The following is a 21,827-nucleotide window of genomic DNA, read 5'->3' as shown; positions in this document are numbered from 1 at the left end:
TCGGACAATTCATCCACAGTATATGCTTGGCACACTTTTTATATATTTTTTTTCTTTTTTAATTATCAACTGTTATGTGATCCCCCACATAAATCCACGTTTTTAAATGAGTGTACTTATAAAACAGAAGAAATAGCTTTCTGGTTTATAAAGAGATCTTTCACCAGTGATTGGGACAGGCTCGAAAACCAGTAAATGAAACAAGACAGTCCTGACTGCCTCTATTATTCATTGAGAATACTTTATAACACATTTATGGCACATACAAGTACAGCTTATTGTATGTGTAAAATATTTGTTATAAGACGCATGTTTTTCGAATTGGTGAGCGATCCATACCAATTTATCATATAGTATTTACAATCCTTTAAAGAGAACCAACCACCAGGGTTTTCCTATATAAACTAATACCAGTGCTATACTGGGGCTATCATGCTGATTCTATACGTACCTTTAGTTGTGAGATCGGATGTATACTTTCTGAGATACAAGTAAAGTTTGTGAAATGCACGGTTATTTGATTGATAGCAGCTACAGAATATCTAATAGGTGGGTCAGGTTTTGCTAGTTATTCCCGCCCCTATCTGCTGCCTGTCCTTCCTCCCTTCTTCCTCCCCCTGTAATAAGAGACAGTGGTAGGAAAGGCAGGCAGACAGGAGCGGGAATAACAGGCAAAACCCGACCCATCTATTAGATATTCTGCAACACCTATCAATCAAATAACATTGCATTTCACAAACTTTACTGCCTATATTTCAGAAAGTATACATCCGATCTCACAACTAAATGTATGTATAGAATCAGCATGATAGCGCCAGTATAGCACTGGCTTTAGTTTATATATGAAAATTCTGGTGGTTGGTACTCTTTAAATGCTGTAGTTCCCTAAGTAGAATAATTTATTTTTAAAAAAAAAAAAAAAAAAAAAAAAGCCTTACGAGACGTAACCATATGATGAGGATTGGTGATTATATGTTTTTGTGGGTTTGTTTGTTTTTTTTCAACTTACTCTGGGGGCTAGAGCATTTAAGAAGATGTTATCAAAGTAGTGGGCAACTACTGTTATGATTGAATAGAAAATGGATTCACTTCACTTCGTCAGAAAATTGAGGGGGGTGCTCCGATCAGATACCACTCCTTTATTTAGTGTGAAAGAAATTAATCTGGCACTCCCTTTGCAAATGACGTAAAAAGCTTAATTTAGTAGTAGATGCAATCCAATATTGGTCAGTAATGTTTCGGTCTACAACTCAGACCTTCATCAGCCAGATCAGATTGCTAAGAGTGAGGTGGAACAGTGTGCAGCGCCGCAAAGAAAGGGAAATAATAGTCCTCAAAAAATGCGCTGAATTATAGACCGAAATGTTGCTGACCATTTTGGATTGCAGCTTAGTAGCTAATAATAATAATAATAATAAATCAAGTGTTTTACTTCAATTGCAAAGGGCGTGCCAGATTAATTTCTTTCATACTGTTATAAGTGAATAATACAGAAAAGCAAACCATACCGACCAAGAAGTCCATAAATAAGATTAAAAATAAATAGAAATGTATGTACTCATTATTATATATAAAGGAAGATAAAAACTATGCTTTCCATTACATATTCAACATGTGTTTTAGACACACTGAGATATAACTTTTGTTTTATTTATTGTCCTTTTAATAAGTGGAACTGCAGTTTCCTCAAACGCTGCATTCGATCATGAAACGTTTTGCACTTTGCTAACCTGTGAATATGCTCCTTGCGACTTTTACAATCTCTGCTTATAATCATTAAATGGCGCTGCATTGTTTACTTCCGGAAGATGAAAATCTGTTCTTGTTCATATATTTATCACAAAGATGTATGTCTTGTTCAAAGCCTATCATCCAAAATATTTACATTTTAATTCATTAGCTTCATTACAAACAATCTGATCTATAATATATAACACGTCTTTTAAAGGGGTTTTCCACTACCTTGATATTGCTAGATTTAGGAAAGATCATCCTTAGTGAGCCAAGACACCTAACCTCACTGATCAGCTATTTGTAGCATCCAGGGTAGCCAGATGTATACGGTATACAGACCAGGAACACTGTAGTCTGTTTTTGGTTGCTTCAACTGACCTCTAGTTAAAGGGAACCGGTCACCAGAAGTCTATAATACTTACCTAACAATCGGTGCGCAGCTGTCTAGTCGGATGGGCGTCTCCGTTCTCTGGGTCCCGCGCCTCCTCTTTCAGCCATCTTTCTCCTCCTTCTGAAACTAGTGTAGATGACGCGTTCTAAGTCATCTTCACTAGCCGACAGTGAGGTCCTGCGCAGGCGCACTTTGATCTGCCCTGCTCAGGGCACGCCCATCCCATTAGACAGCTCCGCACCGACCGTTAAATAAGTATTATAGACTTCCGGTGACAGGTTCCCTTTAAAATCAGAATGTGACTGTAGTTAATGGTCAATAAACTGTATACGGAGTTGCAGCTGTTGAAACTTGCAGCTGATTGCTGGAAGTGCTGGATTTCAGGCCTCTACTTGTCACTTATGGTTGGCGCACACGATCCATAGACACTGTGCCTAGGACACAGTATCTTCCCTCCTGCAGCGATGCGAGTGTTCTCCTCAGGAGACCGCAGCTGCCCGTGCCCATGATCAGGGTTCAGGGCACTGTATTGCAACATGTAGGATAAGAGTTCAGACAATTAAAATCCTCTAAGGAGGCCAAAAAGTAAAGTAAAAATTAAATTAATATGAAAAAAAGAATCATCCCTCCATATTATTAAAGATATAAAATGTTAAAAATAATATTATTTTAAATTTTAATTTCCTGTAAAGCCCCATCTATCAAAATATAAACTAAATTAACTTGTATAGTAAATGCTGTAAAGAGAAAAAAAACTTTCAAAACCCTAGAAATGCTGTATTTTACTCTTTACATCCATAAAAATATGCAATTAAAGGCTATCAAAGCAGCTTGAATACCCCAAAATGATGTCAGCACCATTATTGCAAAAAACAATAGCGTAATCAAATTTTCTTTGTCGCTCCATTGGGAGACCCAGACAATTGGGTGTATAGCTTCTGCCTCCGGAGGCCACACAAAGTATTACACTTAAAAGTGTAAAGCCCCTCCCCTTCTGCCTATACACCCCCCGTGCCTCACGGGCTCCTCAGTTTTTATGCTTTGTTTCTCCACCACAGGGCTCAGGGTACTTGGACTCAGCCAGAGTCCTCCCTTCAGATCAATGTTTTGGAGATAAGGGCAGTGTATCTTGCCCTAAAGGCGTTCCAGCCGTGGCTGGAAGGCAAGCAGATCCGAATTCAGTTGGACAACTCCACAGCGGTGGCTTACATCAACCACCAAGGCGGAACACGCAAGCCTTCCAGGAAGTCCGGCGGATTCTGCTATGGGTGGAAGCCACAGCCTCCACCATATCCGCAGTTCACATCCCGGGCGTAGAAAACTGGGAAGCAGACTTTCTCAGTCGCCAGGGCATGGACGCAGGGGAATGGTCCCTTCACCCGGACGTGTTTCAGGAGATCTGTTGCCGCTGGGGGATGCCGGACGTCGACCTAATGGCGTCCCGGCACAACCACAAGGTCCCGACATTCATGGCACGGTCTCAAGATCACAGAGCTCTGGCGGCAGACGCTTTAGTTCAGGATTGGTCGCAGTTTCAACTCCCTTATGTGTTTCCTCCTCTGGCACTGTTGCCCAGAGTGTTACGCAAGATCAGGTCCGACTGCCGCCGCGCCATCCTCGTCGCTCCAGACTGGCCGAGGAGGTCGTGGTACCCGGATCTGTGGCATCTCACGGTGGGCCAACCGTGGGCACTACCAGACCGACCAGACTTGCTGTCTCAAGGACCGTTTTTCCATCTGAATTCTGCGGCCCTCAACCTGACTGTGTGGCCATTGAGTCCTGGATCCTAGCGTCTTCAGGGTTATCTCAAGAGGTCATTGCCACTATGAGACAGGCTAGGAAACCAACGTCCGCCAAGATCTACCACAGGACGTGGAGGATATTCTTATCTTGGTGCTCTGATCAGGGTTTTTCTCCCTGGCCATTTGCCTTGCCCACTTTTCTTTCCTTCCTTCAATCCGGATTGGAAAAAGGTTTGTCGCTCGGCTCCCTTAAGGGACAAGTCTCAGCGCTCTCTGTGTTCTTTCAGAAGCGCCTAGCCAGACTTCCACAGGTCCGCACGTTCCTGCAGGGGGTTTGTCACATAGTCCCTCCTTACAAGCGGCCGTTAGAACCCTGGGATCTGAACAGGGTGCTGATGGCTCTTCAGAAACCACCTTTCGAGCCAATGAGGGATATTCCTCTCACGCCTTTCGCAGAAAGTGGCCTTCCTAGTAGCAGTCACATCACTTCGGAGAGTGTCTGAGCTAGCAGCGCTGTCATGCAAAGCCCCTTTCCTGGTGTTTCACCAGGACAAGGTGGTTCTGCGTCCGGTTCCGGAATTTCTCCCTAAGGTGGTATCCCCCTTTCATCTCAATCAGGATATCTCCTTACCCTCTTTTTGTCCTCATCCAGTTCACCAATGTGAAAGGGATTTGCACTTGTTAGATCTGGTGAGAGCACTCAGACTCTACATTTCTCGTACAGCGCCCCTGCGCCGCTCGGATGCACTCTTTGTCCTTGTCGCTGGCCAGCGTAAAGGGTCACAGGCTTCCAAATCAACCCTGGCTCGGTGGATCAAGGAACCTATTCTCGAAGCCTACCGATCTTCTGGGCTTCCGGTTCCCGCAGGGCTAAGGGCCCATTCTACCAGAGCCGTGGGTGTGTCCTGGGCCTTGCGGCACCAGGCTACGGCTCAGCAGGTGTGTCAGGCAGCTACCTGGTCGAGCCTGCACACTTTCACGAAACACTATCAGGTGCATACCTATGCTTCGGCAGATGCCAGCCTAGGTAGGCAAGTCCTTCAGGCGGCGGTTGCCCACCTGTAGGAAGGGGCCGTTTTACGGCTCTAAAAAATCGGAAAAAAAGTTACAAGTGCGGTGAAATGGTGAATAAAGAAGGGAATTTTGTTTACTTACCGTAAATTCCTTTTCTTCTAGCTCCAATTGGGAGACCCAGCACCCGCCCCTGTTCCCTTCGGGCTGTTGTTCTTTGTGTACACATGTTGTTCATGTTCAATGGTTTCAGTTCTCCGAAATTTCTTCGGATTGAATTTACTTTAAACCAATTTATAACTTTTCCTCCTTCTTGCTTTTGCACCAAAACTGAGGAGCCCGTGAGGCACGGGGGGTGTATAGGCAGAAGGGGAGGGGCTTTACACTTTTAAGTGTAATACTTTGTGTGGCCTCCGGAGGCAGAAGCTATACACCCAATTGTCTGGGTCTCCCAATTGGAGCTAGAAGAAAAGGAATTTACGGTAAGTAAACAAAATTCCCTTCTTTATTCACCATTTCACCGCACTTGTAACTTTTTTTCCGATTTTTCTAGCGGTATGGTAAAATTAATGGTGTCATTTAAAACTACAATTTGTCTCTCAAAAAATCCCTGATGCAGCTACATCAATAGAAAATTAAAAAAGTTATGGCTCTTAGAAAAAGGGGCGGAAAAAAAAATGGTAGCGTAAAAAAGCTGAAAATTGCAGCATGTGGCCCAATAAAGAGAAAGTTTTGCTTTCAAGTGATATACAGTACATCCTATGCATTGCAGGACGGGTATAGATCTCACACCAGAAAACATACAAGTTAGGAAAGTATCTACCTATGGAGACCATAATGACTTACGTTGAGCTGTTCTTTTACGTTTATGATCTTGATCCTTTTCCATTTGTAACAGTGAGTTCACTTGTCCTATAAATTTGCTACGGGTTGTAGGATTTTCTATGATCCAGGCCAGTTAATCCGCTTTGTGGTTATAAACCGTATATCATTTTGCATAAATCCGTAGACTGGTAACTCCTCGGTCTTTATCACTTGCCTTTTCTATCTAGACACAAACTTGGAGACCAGAAAACTAGAAAGTGCCTTGGAAGAGATGAGTTCCGCCTGCTCCACTATGCTGGAGAAGTGAACTACAGTGTAGTAGGTAATTTCCATTCATTCCTATAATTTGGATTAATTTTTAAACCTTTTGGATTTGGGACCTGAATGTGAGCAACCACACATCATGCACTTTGTAGCTTTGCTCCTTGGAGGAGTACTATAGCCAGACATATGCTCTATAACCATTGGCAGATTGAACCGTTGTGTGTGACATGGCGGGCCAACAAAGATTGAGCATATTGAATTTCGGCAGGACTGATTTTAATTTGTTCTGCTGGAACACTGCTGTCAGACGTGTCTGGTGCGTCCTCTCCCCTACTGAGTACACACGTCTGCTAGGCAACAATAAATTGTAGGTTTAAAAGGAAAAGTGTTTTAAAGAATGTAAGCAAAAAAAAAGTCCACCTGTAGGGAATAACTATGCTGTGCTTTAAGGGTTTTTCTTTTTTGTTTTTCTTTTTCTTCAGGATTTCTGGATAAAAACAATGATCTGCTGTTTAGAAATCTGAAAGAAGTAAGTGAATGATTGGTCTGTGAGGCCCCATATTACTGATCTCCCTAATGGATTTATATTTAACATTAAACAGCTTTGTGCTTCTGGAACATTAATGGGAACCAATCACCAGGATTTTCACATATAAGCTAAAGCCAGTACTATACGGATACTATCAGGCTGATTCTATACATACCTGTAGTGGTCAGCTCGGATGTTTAGGTTTTGAAATCCAAAAAAGTAAAGTTTATAAAATTAGCGGCTTGTTGAGTGACAGCAGCTGAGGAACAGATAATATATTCATAGTTATCCCCTCCCTCTGTTAGAATTAGCATAAGTATTATACAAACAATTCACTTTGTCTGTTGCAGGACCTGTGTGAGGTCATACCCATGTGACCACAAGGGGCGGGGCCTCAGCCAACAAAGCTGGATACCAGGTTACATGAGTATGACCTCACCACAGGTCCTGCAAAAAAGTGAATCATTTGTATAATACTTAGGTTGAGCCTAGAATGTACGGACTGCAGTCAGGTCATGGGCGTGACCGGCTTGTTTGATGGGCATCACCGTTTGGGTTGGGTGTGGCTATGTTTTTTTCCTGTCTACTATAATCATGCAAGGGGGGGATTAGCCCCCCCCTGCACCCACCATCTGGGGGTCTTACCCCCAGATCCCCACTTTTATTATAATCAACTCTATGCCCACGTGGACTTAGAATAAACATTGTTTTTCTGACTGGAAAGGTCAGGCTGGTAACATCAGGCTACACTTTGAACACGCCCCATCACATGACAAGTTACATCATACCTGGCAGCAGTCCGTACACTCTAGCATCTACCATAATACTTATGCTAATTCTAACAGAGGGAGGGGATAACTATGAATATATTTTCTGCTCCAGTGCAGCTGTCACTCAAGAAGCTGCCGGGTTTTTTTTTTTGGTTTTTTTTAAACTTTTATTTTATTTTAAAGCCTAAACATCCGAGCTGACCACTACAGGTATGTATAGAATCAGCCTGATAGTGCCAGTGTAGCACTGGCTTTAGATTATATAGGAAAATCCTGGTGATTGGTTCCCTTTTAAGCCTCTTGGGAAGCAGCTACTTAACACTTGTTCTTCTCCATCACAGGTTATGTGTGACTCTGGAAATCCAATTGTTCATCAGTGCTTTGACAGATCTGAGCTGACAGACAAGAAAAGACCAGAGACGGTACGAGACGTGGTCGGGGATGGGTGTTTCTAAGCTTTTCATGTACTGATACACAGGCTGTAACTGATACATGAACATGAAATTGGGTGTTTATTAATTACAGCTTTTTTTTCTTATGTTGCATTTTCTGGAAATGTTCCTCATCAATACCATTTATATAGATAGGCATAAAGGAAACAAAAAAGAGAGAGTGTGCTCAAAGGGTTAGTATGTTGTTTAGGCAACATGCATGCATACACCACATAGTTGTTAGAGGGGTCCCATTGAAGGCACAATGTTAAATTCCAGTTTGGCCAGTGTCCCAGTCCCTTCATTGAAGTAGCCAGCCCTTGCAAGGGAGCAAACAATTTGAAAAAGTAGGATCAGGGGTGAGTTAGTAGCACATTATTAGGCGACATCCACATGAGCCGCATGACACTGTGTTCTAAACGCAGTGTCCTCCCTCCGGTGGAGATGCTAGTGTTCTTCACAGCAGAACCCAGCGGTCCATGCCCACGATCATGGTTCTGGGCGCTGCAGACCTTCACTGTGTTCTCCTGCTGAGAACACTCGTGTCTCCACAAGCATAAACTGACATGCTGCGGCTTAGATTGCCACACCGCAGGTGAGTATACGCTGCATACAGTAGAAGCACAGTGGGCATGGCATTTTTATGACTCCCATCCACTGAGCTTGTACGGTACAACGCAGCATTTTGGATGCATTAAAACACGCTGCATCAATAATGCTGTTAATCCTGATTGTGAGAACCCAGCCTTATGGGGCATAAAGTGGGCTTAAAATTCAGCTGGGCCCACCATATGTGATAAAAATATAACAGTTTGTTATAAGTGCTTCTAGGATTCCTTTATCAAGCCGCAGAAACAGATAATGAATTACAGCTAAGTGTTCCCCATTATTTTCTAGAACTGTTACTTGTTTGTATATAAACCTCCTGAATTGTAAAGCGCTGCGGAATATGTTGGTGCTATAGAAATAAAGATTTATTATTATTAGTGCCAGTAGGAAACCTTTTATCTAGAACTCCGGAAACATCCAGTTTATAGATATATAGTAATAAAAATATTATTCTATTTCTTCCTGTATGAAGTAATTTATTGCATATGACTGTGGTGTGTGAAGTACAAGATCCCAAATCACCGTTGTATCATATTTGTACAAGGCTAGGTGTCTGGTTAGGTTTACTAAAAGTTTCAGTTCCTTAAAATGTAACTGCACTTTCAGGAAACCTCTGATATGTCATTTAACACCCGTCATAGGCACGCTTCAAAACTTTTGATCACGTTGGTTTATTCTGGGAGATGAGACCTCAACCAATTACTAAAAAGAAAGTGGAACTGCTCAGCTAAGTGCGACTCTCCTGAGACTGAAGAGTGACTGCAGCAGAGCCTATGAGAACAGTATAGGAAAGTCCCTGCAATCCTGTATGGCAGGTGCCTGCAGCCCCCACCGTGGTCACATTTGATCGACAGAATTAAAAGAAAGTGGATGGTCTCTTCTGGACAATCACTTTAAGCGCATGTGGCTCTGCTTTCCATGTAGGCGGCTAAATATCAACTGAGCTTTTGGTCGAAACAATGGTTGCTATTTTATAAAATGCTTTGTAAAACTTGTGTGTTCTAGTTTATTAAATTTACCAAGAATCATTCCTATTATATTTTTAGGCCGCAACTCAGTTTAAAAACAGTTTAGCAAAACTGATGGAAATTCTCATGTCTAAGGAGCCTTCTTATGTGCGCTGTATAAAGCCAAATGATGCCAAACAAGCAGGTATGTTCTCGCTAGTTACCAATTCATGAGACAGGTGACATTAATTTTATTCAAGTAACAATCGCCAATACAAATTCCACCTTGTCCACATTCTTGCTTGTCAGAATGGCTGTATAATGCTCATATTAAGATGAGCTTTCTGAGTCCAGTTATAGCATGATCTAACTGAAGAGTCCAGATATATTCAATCTCCCCCCGGCCTGGCTGACAGCAGCCTCTTGTACTGAGCAGTGTGAGATCTCAGCAGCAGGAAGGACACTGAGGAGCTGGCAGCCCTTCAATAATTTGTGTTTGAAGCACCTTGTGTTGTGATTATTTATAATGATGACTTTTTGCTTTATTCTAGCCCGCTTTGATGAGGTTCTCATTAGACACCAAGTGAAATATTTGGGGCTAATTGAAAATGTGCGGGTACGCCGTGCTGGATTTGCATACAGGCGAAAATATGAGTTCTTCTTACAAAGGTATTAGAATTAAACTAAATCGGTGTCCTACCTTCCCATTACCAGTATGTACAGGGTCAAGTAATGATTTATTCTCTACAGGTACAAATCTCTTTGCCCTGAAACATGGCCAAATTGGGATGGACGAGCAATGGACGGAGTGGCCGTTCTTGTCAAGAGTCTTGGGTATAAACCAGAGGAGTATAAAATGGGCAGGTAAGGTTCCATATATATATTTTTGCTTTAGAAAGTCTTATTACTTCTGGGTAACTTGCAAGATGTCAAAAATCATTTGCTCAAATATGCTTCTATAGTTGGCCCTTTAAGTAAAGAGGTGAGTGGTGACGTCTTTAGTCACACTCACTGGCGTATACAGTTATTAAAGTGAAATGTGTGGGCATTTTTTTTTTTATTTTTTTTTTAATTCCTGAGGGTATTTCTCTGAAGATGACTAAATATCTGCAGAAAACGCATGTTACCGCTAAGGAAAGTCTGATTGTGAGGGTAAAGTACATATTGTAATGCTCTACAAAAATAAAATATTTATTGTTAAGATGATCTGACCTTTACAAGAAAAGATCTAGGCCCCGAATCAGTATGGCTGGCGGTCCGCTCACCAGTCTTAATGAGGGGCGTTCAGGTATACAATGTGCCAAATTAATTGTTAGCGACTTGCACCTCACCTCGCCAGAACTGTTACTCCAATCTTTGGCTTGAGCTACATGAATTTGCAGTGTGGGTGTTGCGGGTGTTGCCATGCCCAATCCTGCCCCAGCTTTGCCCACTTTGACAGAGCTTTCTTAAAGCGCCAAAAATAGGGGAAACAAATGCGCAAAAATTGGCAATTTTTCAAGCTGTTTTATACCAAAACTCTGGTGTAAAGACTTTAAAGACTCAGTGTAAAGGTTTCTAACTGGACATGTATAATTTTTATATTTTTTAGGACGAAAATTTTTATTCGTTTCCCAAAAACTCTCTTTGCTACAGAGGATGCCCTAGAAGTGAGGAAGCAAAGCATCGGTGGGTGTTTTTATTTTTTATTACACTTTCCTTTTGTTTTTTATCTCTTGCTAATCTTGTGGTTTGTAATTTCTGCAATGCACTTATTCTCTGTGACTTGTATGATATTGATGGTTGCCATCCTTTGACAATGTGAGCCCATTGTCTAATTTATGATCTTAAATTAAATTATGCTTCCATTAAAACAAAGTCATAGCATAAGATGACTTGGTTCTTTTATTATAGCAACCTTCCTCCAGGCTAGATGGAAAGGATATCATCAGCAACAAAAATTCCTGCATATGAAACATTCCGGTGAGTACAGTGTTTTTGGCTCCACAATCTATTGTTTATGTAATAAAGTTCTGGATGGGTACATCACATTCATTAAAAACTGGGACTCTGGGTTATTGGGTAAGCTCCAATTATAACGGCTGCACATCCATTGTCTGTTACAAGCTGCAATTGTTCATGAGTCTAACTAGTTCATAGACTATACGATTCGGCCTAAAATAATGGAAACAAGTCTGATGATCTGTACTGCTATGTGAAATGGTACTGTGGTCAGTTACACTGGTTGACCTTAACACCTTCAATAGATGAAAAGGATCAATACGCTACAAATACTCAACTGAAACTCCTCAGTGTGCCGGACTGGGGAGATCCCAACCCCTATTCTAGTGATCGGTACAGGATCCAACTGTGGGGAACCCAGCAATCAGAGATGAATTTTCTATTCAGTTGCTTTTCCAATGGGACAGAACCCTTTTAATTTTTAATATTGTTTATTCCCCTCAACTGTATAGAAACTGTCCTGTAAAAGACTAAAATATACGAAGTGCAAAAAGTGAGCAAAGTCATTGTGAACCTATGTAATGTATGATATGTGCAGGGCCCAATGCCTCAGAAATATCAGTACTTATAGACAGAATTGTCGCTAAGACGAGATGGTAGTTTACCTGTAATCCAGCATATGGACATTTGGTATTTCGGAAGTTGAGTCTGGTTTTGCTTGTAGTTTTTACTTTTGTGTTTTTGCTTTGCACTTCTACCGGTAGGACAGCGATAATATAGATACCTTAGTACTATTGAGAACAACGTTAAGAAAACTATTCCTCTATTCTACAGCCATACAAATCCAGTCTTGGTGGCGTGGAACAGTGGGTCGTCGAAAGGCTGCAAAAAGGAAATGGGCCGTGGATGTCGTTCGAAGGTCAGTACAGTAATTCATGGCTTATCTTTTTTTTTTTTTCTTTTTAATGATTTGTAACGTTTTTAATTTTGGACATGTCAGATATATAAATATTTACATATTCATCAGCCTTAACATCAGGTGAGTGGCGATGATTAAAACAAATGTGTCAATTAGAACTTGTCACTAAATTGATAGTTTTCTGGAGAAGGTTAGTGTGACTTATTCCTTCTAATTTTTACTTATTCTGAGGTTAGTAGTCATGTGGGCGGTCCTAATCAGTGACTGACGGCTGTATCTGGAGAGAAGACCTCAGCACCAATAACACAGAAAAGAGATTGAGCGGCTGCAATGTCAAAGTTTTATTCCAGACCAGCACCACAGTGACATACAAACAATCCAACGTTTCGACCTCAGTGAGGTCTTCTTCAAGGATATCTGTGTGGATGGTGCCAAAGGTATAAGTGATTGAGGTCTCACACATGCGGTGGTCCCCTGTCGTCCCCACCTGGTGCTTCCACCTCCATCACTTATATCTTTGCCACCATCCACACAGCCTTGAAAAAGACCTCGCTGAGGTCGAAACGTGGGATTGTCTGGATTTTACCATGGTGCTGGTCTGGAATAAAACTTTCACATTGCAGCAGCTCAATCTCTTTTCTGTCTTATTGGTGCTGAGGTCTTCTCTCCACAAACCGAGACTTGGACCTTTCCTCAAGCACAATACTCTATCAAGAGTGTCCTAATATTGACCGCTGTATCTGTATATACACATACAGTACGTGGAGTGAGTACACCGCCAAGCTCCGGCAATTCTCCTAAAAAGCTCCTGTCCCATCATCCTGCATGAAGGAAGACGAGTAGCACTTACAGGGATCACGTTATTGTGGCTGCATCTCATCTAATGCACATGTACAGCCTCCTAGAGACCAAATAGGATGCATTTATTTTTATCATGATAGGTAAGCTTTAATGTCTAAAATAGAATAGTTTTGTGAACCCATAAAAGTTTTAGAACATTAAAACCAGCATCCTCAATACTCTGCGGTTCCAGAATGATTGAGTTGTTCTGTTCATGCAGCAGTAATCAGACGTGTGTCTTTGGGACAGATTATGCAGTGTGAACATGTACGATGTAATGGGGCAGATTAACTGATTATCTCTGGGGTCTGAGTAGGACAGAAAAGCAGCATTAACAACCACTGACCTGACCAGTCTGATATAATTAGTCTTCGGTTAATACTTAGTAATCTTTGTAGAAGTTTTCTTTAGATTGCTTCATCGGTCACGTAAATTGACTTTTTAGAATCTGGGGTTTTTTTTGTTATTGTTAGGAACAACGTTTTTGTTTTTGTTGTTTTTTTTTGTTGTTTTTTTTTTTTTTAATATCTGGGATTGATAAATGTGTTTTTTCATCTGCTTACTTTTTTGACTTTGTTTTATCCCCATATTTCATTAAATGGACATTTTAATCAGAATGAGTCCTTGACATGCCCAGAGCTCCAGGGGTTGGTTATTGTTGCTTTGCTTAGTATCTTCAGTGTTCTCTACAGGTTTTGCGTTATCAATATAATCATGTGGGAGATTTAAAGCCACCAATGGTGATGATTTTTATGTGGGCTTAATTAATGCTTTTACATTGGGGGGTTGTACTTTAATTCATTTTATGATGTCATTAATTCCAAGTTGTACGTAAAGGGAATGTGACAGCTGATTCCACAGGCAGCATGTATCACACACTGGCTCGGTCATGTCAGCCATGTGTCTTTTACTCTCAAACATTGCTACATTTTACATTTAAAAGCCGTCTGGTGTCCGTGGCCGGGGTGACTAGTCCAAGAGGCTGATCTCTGGGTTTTCTCTGCCTGCTCGCTTTGATTGACAGTTCCTTCCATATACACAGTTGGAGACAGACTTGTTAATAAAAGAGAGCAGAACTAAAATCACAGATCCAATGTCTGTTTCCCTTTTAACATAAAAAAAAGTACAATTTACATGAGCAGGAGACTAATGCATAGAGAGGACTTTATCCATGTGGGCTTACTATCCACAGAGTCTACAGAGGAAGGTAGGAACTTCATTAGGATTAACAAAGACTTTAAGCAGAATCCGCATCAGCTTGATTGCTGGGTACTTCTTTTAAGTTAATTTTTTTTTAATCAGATACATTTTTATTGCATTTTAAACCTTTCATAAACATAACAACAAATTGTGAGGGTAGTCCTCACACATACACCCTCCCCCTCCCCCCACCCTCTTCTGGTCGACAGTCTCACCCCTCTACTCTCTACATCCCTCTTTATTCACCTAATGACCTGCCCTCCTTATTTCTCAGCCACTGCGATCTTTCCTTTCCTACCTATAGACTAAATATCATTTAGACAATAGGTAGGAAAGACTATCTACCTTTCAGTAGATCAAATGACGCTAATCCTGGAAAGTCCAGCCACTTGCTCCAGATCTTCTCATATTGATTTCTCCTTCCCCTTTTAATATAAACATTTTTCTCCATATAAATAATATAATTCACTTTTTCTACAAATTCCTTACGTGTCGGTGCTTTTTCAGATAGCCAATACAAGGCAATGAGTTTCCTCGCTGCATACAACAATCGTGCCACTGCCAGTTTCTCTTGTTCATCCGCCCCCACTTCATCCACATAGCCCAGCACACACACCAGCGGGGTTCTGGGTAGGTCCACTTGCATCACTGATTGAATTAAATTTAACACTGTGATCCAAAACCCTTGTATACATGGGCATTCCCACAACATGTGCATGATCCCTGCTTCTTCCACAGTACATTTTGGACACTTGGAATCTGTTCTCACTCCCACTTCCTTCATCCGCACGGGGGTTCTATATACTCTGTATATAACATATAATTGCGATAGCCGTTTCGCCTCGCTCAGAGATATTTTGATGACATATTGCAATATAGACTCCCATTTCTCCTCCCCAATTTCTCCCAAATCTTCCACCCACCTTGCATATACCCCAATTTGTTGCCTCCCAAGTTAATTTATACATCTTTATGACTATATGATGTGCTGTTGTAATCTTTCGTACATCTGTTTCAATATCTGCATTAGTTATATGTGCCTATGTACATACGTGCATGCCTATATACATACATACATGCATGCCTATATACATACAACTTGTCTCTCCAGGAAAGGAGAACAACTCTAGCGCAGCGCACACATGCATATATACATACATACATGGCATGCATGCGTATGTTTATACATACATGCATGCCTATATACAAATTGTTTAAAAGAACGGAGACTGATGAAGAGACCTGAGTAGTCTGGAAAGCTTGCTATTATTACCATCTTTTCATTTAGCCATTAAAAGGTATCAACCACTGATGACTTCAGTTCTTTTAAACAATTCTTTTTTGCCTGCATACATACATACATACATACATACATACATACATACATACATACATACATACATACATATATATATATATATATATATATATATATATATATATATATATATATATATATATATATATATATATATATATGCATACATATATATATATATATATATATATATATATTATATATGCACATATATAATATGCATATATATATATATGGTGTATATATATATATATATATATATATGGTATATACATGTATATATATGCATGTATATATATCTATGCATATATGTGTGTATGTGTGTGTGTATATATATATATATATATATATATATATATATATATATATATATATATATATATATATATATATATATATATATATATATATATATATATATTATAATAATATGCCTAGCCTGCCTACTTAGAGGCTCAGTAATTCCAAGGTTAAGCTTGTAGCTCCCATAAAGATTCCCATAGTGAATGGTTTATTCCGAAACTGCCAAGCGACTCCGCTTAAAGGTAATTCGTCCATGTGCCCAATTCTAAAGGATATGTGAGTGGTGCCAGAACACCACCTTTAACAATTTTTACTACATCTCGTACAGTCATATATTCTTGCCATTATTTGATTAAACTACCACGTCCTAATTGACCATATTCGGGTTACAAGGAAAGTGTTTTATCCGAGTACCTTCCTTGGAAATATTCTTTCTTTGTCGCTCTATTGGGAGACCCAGACAATTGGGTGTATAGGCTATGCCTCCGGAGGCCGCACAAAGTACTACACTTAAAAGTGTTAAGCCCCTCCCCTTCTGCCTATACACTCCCCGTGCTCCCACGGGCTCCCCAGTTTTTTGCTTTGTGCGAAGGAGGCAGACATGCACAGCACAGCTCCACAGATTAGTCAGCAGCAGCTGCTGACTATGTCGGATGGAAGAAAAGTGGGCCCATATAGGGCCCCCAGCATGCTCCCTTCTCACCTCACTCTTGTCGGCGGTGTTGTTAAGGTTGAGGTATCCATTGCGGGTACGGAGGCTGGAGCCCACATGCTGCTTTCCTTCCCCATCCCCCTCTGGGCTCTGGGTGAAGTGGGATCTTATCGGTCTCCAGGCACTGAGACCGTGCTTCATCCACAACTCCTGTGGAGCCTGATGGATAGGAGCCGGGTACCGTTCAGGGACATGGCCCTGCATCTTGGAGGTATTCTGTATCCCTGTGGGGACCGCGCACGGCATCACCTCAGCTTTGCTGGGTGTGCTAGTGCACCGGGGACCGCGGCGCTGACCGGGTCTATATGTGCCATTACACACTCAGCGTCGCTGAGTGTGTTTATATGTAGGGGCTACCGCACTAACCGCCGCTGCCATGGGAGACTGCGGCGCGGCTGGGACTTGTAGTTCGCCGGGGACTTTCACGCCGGCCGCGCTTTTACGGCGGCCGCGTTTATTACTAGAGTCCCCGGCTTGCTTGCGGCCTAGTTTCCTTTTCTCCCGCCCTCAGCCCTGACAGGCAGGGGAAGGGCGGGACGCTGCAGAGCGAGCAGCACTGAGGGCTGGAGTATGATTTACATACTCCACCCCCCTCACTGTGCGCAGTGTGAGCACCAGTTCCCGCACTTTCTCGGCCACGCCCCCAGCTCCCTCCTCTCGTCAGGATGCCGCAGCCATTCCTGTCAGCTCCTCGGCCGCTGCAGAGGGGGACAAATCCTGGGAGACCCAGACACGGTCTCTGGTGGCCTCACAACCGCTTTAGGCGGCTGGTAAGCAGCACCTGTTGGTGCTAGCCCCATGGTGCTGTAGTATATATGGTACATTATTTGTGTATTGTATATACTTTACATTGTATGAGCACAGTTCACTCTGGCTATATACCCTATTGTGTTACTCAGGGAAAACTATAGCATGGCGCCCACAAAAGGCAGGGGTGCCAAAACACAGGCTTATTATGCTGCCTGCGCCGCTTGTAAGACCCCACTACCGGCAGGTTCCACTGACCCTCATTGTGTGCAGTGTTCGGCCCCTGTGACACTTCTTCAGCCGGAGCCTCTGCTAAGAGGGGCCCAGGGGGAGCCACCTGTTGACACTGTCCAGGTGACGGGGACTGAGTTTGCAAAACTCTCTGAGACTATGGCTAAGATACTAGAAGCCTTGCAGGCCAGGCCGGTATCTCAGCAAAGGGACTCTGGTGAATCATTGTTCCCTGGCCCCCCTCAGTTGGACCTTCTTTGTCCTCCCGGGGTATCTCATACATCCCAGACTGAGGGTTCTGACTTAGACCCCAGCCCCAGATCGACTAAGCGGGCTCGCTTAGAATTTCCCTCGACATCATATTGTTTAGGGTCTCAGCGGGGGGAATCCTTGGTTGATGATGCGGAGCCAGCTGATCAGGATTCGGATCCTGAGAGCGCTCTCAATCTTAATACTCCAGACGGGGACGCCATAGTGAACGATCTTATTGCGTCCATCCATCAGTTGCTGGATATTTCTCCCTCAGCCCCTCCGGCGGAGGAGTCAGCTTCGCAGCAGGAGAAATTTCGTTTCAGGTTCCCCAAGCGTACACAGAGTATGTTTTTAGACCACTCTGATTTCAGAGAGGCAATCCAGAATCACCATGCTTGTCCAGATAAGCGTTTTTCTAAGCGCCTTAAGGATACACGTTATCCTTTCCCCCCGGACGTGGTTAAAGGTTGGACTCAATGTCCCAAAGTGGATCCTCCAATCTCCAGACTGGCGGCTAGATCCATACTTGCAGTGGAAGATGGGGCCTCGCTCAAAGATGCCACTGACAGGCAGATGGAGCTCTGGTTGAAATCCATCTATGAAGCGATCGGCGCTTCTTTTGCCCCAGCATTCGCAGCCGTATGGGCGCTGCAAGCTATCTCAGCAGGTCAAGCGCAAATTGAAGCAGCCACATGCACAGCCGCGCCACAAGTGGCATCCATTACCACCCAGACCTCGGCAATTGCGTCTTACGCTATTAATGCTGTCCTGGACTCTGTGAGCCGTACGGCGGTTGCGGCCGCCAATTCGGTGGTACTCCGCAGGGCCTTGTGGTTACGGGAATGGAAGGCAGATTCTGCTTCCAAAAAGCGCTTAACCAGTTTGCCAATTTCTGGCGACAGGCTGTTTGGCGAGCGCCTGGATGAAATCATCAAACAATCCAAGGGAAAGGACACATCCTTACCCCAGCCCAAACAGAACATCCCCCAACAGAGGAGAGGGCAGTCGAGGTTTCGGTCCTTTCGGGGCGCGGGCAAGGGCCAATTCTCCTCGTACAAAAGGTCTCAGAAAGATCAAAGGAACTCTGATGCATGGCGGTCTAAGTCACGTCCTAAAAAGACCATTGGAGGCACCGCTAACAAAGCGGCTTCCTCATGACTTTCGACCTCCTCTAGTAGCATCCTCGGTCGGTGGCAGGCTCTCCCGCTTTTGCGACACCTGGCTGCCACAAATAAAAGACCGCTGGGTGAGAGACATTCTGTCTCACGGTTACAAGATCGAGTTCACCTCTCGCCCCCCGACTCGATTCCTCAGGTCCTCTCCGCCTCCCGAGCGAGCCGAGGCTCTTCTGCAGGCGCTGGGCACTCTGAAGGCAGAAGGAGTGGTGGTCCCTGTTCCTCTTCAGCAACAGGGCCACGGTTTTTACTCCAACTTGTTTGTGGTCCCAAAGAAGGACGGGTCCTTCCGTCCAGTCCTGGACCTGAAACTTCTCAACAAACACGTAAAGACCAGGCGGTTCCGGATGGAATCCCTCCGCTCCGTCATCGCCTCAATGTCTCAAGGAGATTTCCTTGCATCGATCGATATCAAAGATGCTTATCTCCACGTTCCGATTGCCCCAGAGCACCAGCGCTTCTTGCGCTTCGCCATAGAAAACGAACACCTACAGTTCGTGGCACTGCCATTCGGCCTGGCAACAGCCCCACGGGTTTTCACCAAGGTTATGGCTACTGTAGTTGCGGTCCTCCATTCTCAGGGTCACTCGGTGATCCCGTACTTGGACGATCTGTTGATCAAGGCACCCTCTCAAGAGGCATGCCAACACAGCCTCGACGCTACCCTGGAGACTCTCCAGAGTTTCGGGTGGATCATCAATTCTCCAAAGTCAAATCTGACACCGGCCCAATCGCTGACATACCTTGGCATGGAGTTCCATACCCTCTCAGCGATAGTGAAGCTTCCGCTGATCAAGCAGCAGTCACTACAGAAAGGGGTACAATCTCTCCTTCAAGGCCAGTCATTCCCCTTGAGGCGCCTCATGCACTTCCTGGGGAAGATGGTGGCAGCAATGGAAGCAGTCCCTTTCGCGCAGTTTCACCTGCGTCCCCTTCAATGGGACATCTTACGCAAATGGGACAGGAAGCCGACGTCCCTCGACAGGACCGTCTCCCTCTCTCAGGCGACCAAAGCCTCCCTTCGGTGGTGGCTTCTTCCCACTTCATTATCGAAGGGGAAATCCTTCCTACCCCCATCCTGGGAAGTAGTCACGACGGACGCGAGTCTGTCAGGGTGGGGAGCGGTTTTTCTCCACCACAGGGCTCAGGGTACGTGGACCCGGCAAGAGTCCTCGCTTCAGATCAATGTTCTGGAAATACGGGCAGTGTATCTTGCCCTGAAAGCGTTCCAGCAGTGGCTGGAAGGCAAGCAGATCCGAATTCAGTCGGACAATTCCACAGCGGTGGCATACATCAACCACCAAGGCGGCACACGCAGTCGACAAGCCTTCCAGGAAGTCCGGCGGATTTTGATGTGGGTGGAAGCCACGGCCTCCACCATATCCGCAGTTCACATCCCAGGCGTAGAAAACTGGGAAGCGGATTATCTCAGTCGCCAGGGCATGGACGCAGGGGAATGGTCCCTTCACCCGGACGTGTTTCAGGAGATCTGTTGCCGCTGGGGGGTGCCGGACGTCGACCTCATGGCGTCCCGGCACAACAACAAGGTACCATTGTTCATGGCACGGTCTCAAGATCCCAGAGCTCTGGCGGCAGACGCCTTAGTTCAGGATTGGTCGCAGTTTCAGCTCCCTTATGTGTTTCCTCCGCTGGCACTGTTGCCCAGAGTGTTACGCAAGATCAGGGCCGACTGCCGCCGCGTCATCCTCGTCGCTCCAGACTGGCCGAGGCGGTCGTGGTACCCGGATCTGTGGCATCTCACGGTCGGCCGACCGTGGGCACTACCAGACCGACCAGACTTGCTATCTCAAGGGCCGTTTTTCCATCTGAATTCTGCGGCCCTCAACCTGACTGTGTGGCCATTGAGTCCTGGATCCTAGCGTCTTCAGGGTTATCTCAAGAGGTCATTGCCACTATGAGACAGGCTAGAAAACCAACGTCCGCCAAGATCTATCACAGGACGTGGAAAATTTTTCTGTCATGGTGCTCTGCTCAGGGTTTTTCACCCTGGCCATTTGCATTACCTACTTTTCTGTCCTTCCTTCAATCTGGACTGGAAAAGGGTTTGTCGCTGGGCTCCCTTAAGGGACAAGTTTCGGCGCTCTCTGTGTTTTTCCAGAAGCGCCTAGCTAGACTTCCACAGGTACGCACGTTCCTGCAGGGAGTTTGTCACATCGTTCCACCTTACAAGCGGCCGTTAGAACCCTGGGATCTAAACAGGGTGCTGATGGTTCTTCAGAAACCACCTTTCGAGCCAATGAGAGATATCTCCCTCTCACGACTTTCGCAGAAAGTGGTTTTTCTAGTAGCAGTCACTTCACTTCGGAGAGTGTCTGAGCTAGCAGCGTTGTCGTGCAAAGCCCCTTTTCTGGTGTTTCACCAGGACAAGGTGGTTCTACGTCCGGTTCCGGAATTTCTTCCTAAAGTGGTATCCCCCTTTCATCTCAATCAGGATATTTCCTTACCTTCTTTTTATCCTCATCCAGTTCACCAATGTGAAAAGGATTTGCACTTGTTGGATCTGGTGAGAGCTCTCAGACTCTACATTTCTCGTACGGCGCCCCTGCGCCGCTCGGATGCACTCTTTGTCCTTGTCGCTGGCCAGCGTAAAGGATCACAGGCTTCCAAATCAACCCTGGCTCGGTGGATAAAGGAGCCAATTATCGAAGCTTACCGTTCGGCTGGGCTTCCGGTTCCCTCAGGGCTGAAGGCCCATTCTACCAGAGCCGTGGGAGCGTCCTGGGCTTTGAGGCACCAGGCTACGGCTCAACAGGTGTGTCAGGCGGCTACCTGGTCGAGCCTGCACACTTTCACGAAGCACTATCAGGTGCATACCTATGCTGCGGCGGATGCCAGCCTAGGTAGACGAGTCCTTCAGGCGGCGGTTGCCCACCTGTAGGAAAGGGCCGTTTTACGGCTCTACTACGAGGTATTAT

General features: G+C 44.2%; 1 protein-coding gene across 5 annotated transcripts in view; it reads left to right on the top strand.

Moving 5' to 3' along the window:
• The window catches only part of MYO1C (myosin IC), a 207,211-nt gene that overhangs the window by 149,920 nt on the left and 35,464 nt on the right, over positions 1-21,827 (top strand). For all 5 annotated transcript variants that reach the window (XM_075335325.1, XM_075335323.1, XM_075335321.1 and 2 more), the window contains 9 exons: positions 5,931-6,025; positions 6,450-6,496; positions 7,608-7,688; positions 9,353-9,458; positions 9,805-9,922; positions 10,004-10,117; positions 10,845-10,921; positions 11,147-11,215; positions 12,029-12,113. In XM_075335325.1, the coding sequence (XP_075191440.1) occupies positions 5,931-6,025; positions 6,450-6,496; positions 7,608-7,688; positions 9,353-9,458; positions 9,805-9,922; positions 10,004-10,117; positions 10,845-10,921; positions 11,147-11,215; positions 12,029-12,113 (792 nt within the window). The remainder of the gene's footprint in view (positions 1-5,930; positions 6,026-6,449; positions 6,497-7,607; positions 7,689-9,352; positions 9,459-9,804; positions 9,923-10,003; positions 10,118-10,844; positions 10,922-11,146; positions 11,216-12,028; positions 12,114-21,827) is intronic.

This window comes from Anomaloglossus baeobatrachus, chromosome 2 (assembly GCF_048569485.1).
Source record: "Anomaloglossus baeobatrachus isolate aAnoBae1 chromosome 2, aAnoBae1.hap1, whole genome shotgun sequence".
Classification (NCBI taxonomy): Eukaryota; Metazoa; Chordata; class Amphibia; order Anura; family Aromobatidae; genus Anomaloglossus; species Anomaloglossus baeobatrachus.
Note: the sequence above shows the minus strand (reverse complement) of the source record. Positions and strands in the feature narration are given on the sequence as shown.